Source organism: Chinchilla lanigera, unplaced genomic scaffold (genome assembly GCF_000276665.1).
Source record: "Chinchilla lanigera isolate Chin_1 unplaced genomic scaffold, ChiLan1.0 scaffold00012, whole genome shotgun sequence".
Lineage (NCBI taxonomy): Eukaryota > Metazoa > Chordata > Mammalia > Rodentia > Chinchillidae > Chinchilla > Chinchilla lanigera.
This window is the reverse complement of record NW_004955413.1, coordinates 6,400,342-6,403,800: the sequence shown is the minus strand read 5'-3', so window position 1 is coordinate 6,403,800 and position 3,459 is coordinate 6,400,342. Positions and strand designations below refer to the sequence as shown.

The 3,459-nt window shown below is 55.5% G+C and overlaps 1 protein-coding gene across 2 annotated transcripts in view; it reads right to left on the bottom strand.

Moving 5' to 3' along the window:
• The window catches only part of Mfap5 (microfibrillar associated protein 5), a 13,749-nt gene extending 11,377 nt beyond the window's left edge, over positions 1-2,372 (bottom strand). Inside the window, exons 1-3 of one of the 2 annotated variants that reach the window (XM_013511667.1) lie at positions 2,165-2,372; positions 1,454-1,511; positions 402-437 (exon numbers count right to left, since the gene is read on the bottom strand). In XM_013511667.1, the coding sequence (XP_013367121.1) occupies positions 402-437; positions 1,454-1,511 (94 nt within the window). In that variant the 5' untranslated portion in view covers positions 2,165-2,372. The remainder of the gene's footprint in view (positions 1-401; positions 438-1,453; positions 1,512-2,164) is intronic. The other variant, XM_005378904.2, reaches the window with a different exon arrangement.
• Between the last annotated feature and the right edge of the window lie 1,087 nt (positions 2,373-3,459).

Here is a 3,459-nt window from a genome sequence, read left to right as displayed (position 1 = left end):
CAGAAAGAAAAGAAAAAAGAAAAAAGAAATGGTCTTGCTAAGTGGATAAATTACTCAGGCTGGGCTGAAACTTGCGGTCCTCCTTCTTCTGCCTCTCAGAGTGCTGGGTTTGTAGGTGGGTGCCACCACACCTGGCACCCCCAAGTTATTTTTTTAAAAGGGCTGGGATGTAGCTCAGCGACAGAGCCCTTGCCTAGCGTATGTGAGGCCCTGGGTTCGACCCCCAGTACTGCACAGCAGGGTTTCAGAAATGGGATGACGGGACTGTGGAACCTGCTGAGGTCGATCCCGTTTCTCCAACCTTGGCAAAGTAGTGCTGTGTGCTAGCACAGGTTCTTTAGCTTGGACAGTTCGTCTGCACTCCGAACCCCAGCACGGCCCATAGCCAAAGCTTCACCCACCTCCTCGCTGACCGCTGACGCCTGGGGGTGTCCAGCCTGCGGCAAAGGAAGAAAGGGGCGTGAGTGGCCCGAGCTCCACACCCCGTGACCCTCTCCGGAGATGAGCCCGAACACCAAGGAGAATGGGCTGTACGTGATCATGGTGGTGTTTTCCCTGGAGCTCCAAGTTGCTGTGCTCAGTACTGCTGGTGCTGTGCACAAGGTAACTGAAGGACACGTTCCTGAGATCAGCACCCGACTCTTTGGGTCCTCACCAGGACGCCCTACTCCCGGCTACCCAGGGCCTGTGGCACAGAGGGCTCCAGCCACCCTCAGCATGGCCCAGCCTCCAGCTTTCCCATAGCTTTCCAACCGAGCAAGCTGGCCTTGAGCTCACTTGGTAGCCCAGGCTGGTCTCCAACTAGCAATGATCCTCCTGCCTCAGCCTCCCAAGAGCTAGGATTACAGGCATGTGTCACCATGCCCGGCAAAACTGCTTTCTGAGTCTCCATGTGGCAGAAAGGGAAAAACTACAGCAGGATTTCTTCAAAGGCCAAGGCTAATCTCAGCGGCCCATCTTCTAGTTAGAGGCTGTGAAGTCTCTGAAGAAGGCTGTTCCTTGGTGTGGGGGCGTGTGCTTCCGGTGTGCGGGCGAACACATCCCGTGCACGCCCGTCTCGGGTTTGCCGCTTTCCTTGGAATTTAAACTCCGTGCAGGATCTTCTCAGGCGGTCTTTCTGTGTGGGCGCACCTTCGCGCACTCGCTCCTTGTCCCCGAACGTGCCCTCCGGGGTTCACGCGCTCTCTCTGCCGGTGCTCAGCAGCCCTGCGTGGGTCTTACCTTCCTCTTGGTGTCGCAGCTTCCGGATCGCTGGCCCCAAAGCCAAGGTGGTCTGTAGTCACAGTCCTGGCCTTTTCCTTTGGCACCAGGGCTTTTCTATCCTTCTCTTTAGGAGCAATTCTAGAGCTCAGCACCGAATCTATCTCACCTCATCCCCCGGACCTCAGTCCCCGCACCCTGGTTAAACACTGCCCCCTACACGTGCGACCCAGGAGCTGAGGGGAGGACTCACCAGAGGGGATGAGGAGCGCAGTGAGGAGCAGCAGCACCTTGTGCCCTGACAGCAGCATCTAAGAAGAAGCAGAGGGCGGAGTGTGACCCCAGGGCGCGGGTGTCCCCCCAAGGGAGCCCATCTCTGTCCTCCTCTGTGGTTTCTTCCTAAGACTCAAACCCTGCCTCTCTCTTATATTTCACTCAACGTTTTTTTTTCTCCCTCAGATCTATTCTTCTGTCACTTTCCATTATGGTCACTCTTTCCTACAAAGTCAGAGGATTTTTTTATTTATGTCTTGAGACAGGGTCTCACTGTGTTTCCCAGGTTCATCTCAAACTCCTGGGCTCAAGCAATCCTCCCGCCTCAGCCTCTTGAGTAGCTGAGATTACAGGAAGTACCATCATCACACCTGCATTCAGAGAGATGGGTATATTCTATCAGTTCTTTCTTACCGTACTAGGGGGCCTTTTCCCCCTTAGCGTCTAATCTTCCTTTCATGTGTGGTGTCTTTTTCACAGTGCCTAGTTTATCTTGCTGCCTCTATCATTTGAATTGCATGGATAATCGGGGCAGGGGTCTGCTCAGTTCTGAGTTAAGGCACAGTCCTCATTGCTTCTCCCCAGCGCTTGGCTGCACACACACACCCATGCCTGCACACGCACACACACCCATGCCTGCACACACACACATGCACACCCTCCGTCTGTCTGGGTTTTAATCCGGACTCACCCTCTCCGCGCCCTGTTCCGTGCTGAGCCCTGTGCTGCCGCCTGCGCCGCCGTCCTCCGCGCTCTGCTGCACCCCGGGCTGGGGACTGCGATGAGCGGCCCCGCCCTGGGCAGGACTTGGACTTGGCCTCCTCTGCAAGAGTGAGACAGACGGGAGAGCGAGCCAGGCCGGAGGCGCAGAAGGCAGCGTTACAGAGGCCGCTGGAAGGAGTGGAATGCAGAGCCGCTCACGCCCCGCTCCAGAGGGCTGACCGCACCGGCCAGGGGTGCGCCCTGCGTGCCGGCCTTCCCCCCACGGACCCCCCCATGCCCCCGTGCTCGCTGGCCCGGCCGTCCCCTCCACCCCGGGCTCCTTTAACTTAATGGTCTGGGCATCACCAAACTTTGTTCCCGGCTCTCTTCCCCACCCCGCCTCTTTTCTTCTTGTGGCAGGGTCTCATTATTAGTGCAGGCTGGCCTCAGACTCAGAATGATCCTCCTGTCTCAGGTGGTCTGTAGTCACAGCCCTGTCCTGTTCCTCTGACACCAGGTTCCTCTCCATCTCCTGGGCTCAAGCAATCCTCCTGCCTCAGCCTCTTGAGTAGCTAGAACAGGAAGCACCATCATCACACCTGCACTCAGAGCATGCTGGGGTTACAGGTGTGTGCCACCACGCTCGGCATTCTCCCCTTTTTTTGAGTCAGGGTCTCACTTGGTAGCCCAGGTCAGCGTTGAACTTGTGGCGATCCTCCTGCCTCAGCCTCTCAAGTGGAATGTGTCAGCATGCCTGGCTCCTTCCTCCACATCTGAATCATTCCTCTGTTCCCTTCTCGCTGTTTTTCTTTCTCTGCCCTGCCTCCCCAACACCCTTTTTTTTTGGTACTGGGGTCAAACCCTTTGCAATGAACAGTATCCCCAACTCTTTAATTTTTGAGACAGGCTCTCACATAGTCTCTAAATTGCCCTGACCGGGCTCAAATTCGCAGTCCTCTTGCCTCAGGCTCCCAGAGCTCTGGGGTACAGGGAATGTGCTATCACACCTGGCAGGCTTTCTTTTCTTTCTTTCTTTTTTTTTTTTTTGTTTGAGACATGACCTCACTATATGTAGTTCAGGCTCAGGTTGGCCATGAACTGACTCCCTTTATAGCCCAGGTTGGCCTTGAACTTTCAGTGATCCTCCTGCCTCAGCCTTCCAAGTGCCAGTATTATAGGTGTGCATCACCATGTCTGGCTTTTTGTTTGTTTTTTGAGACGGGGTCTCACTATGTAGTTCTGGCTGGCCTAGACCTCACTATGTAGCGCAGGCTGGCCTCAAAC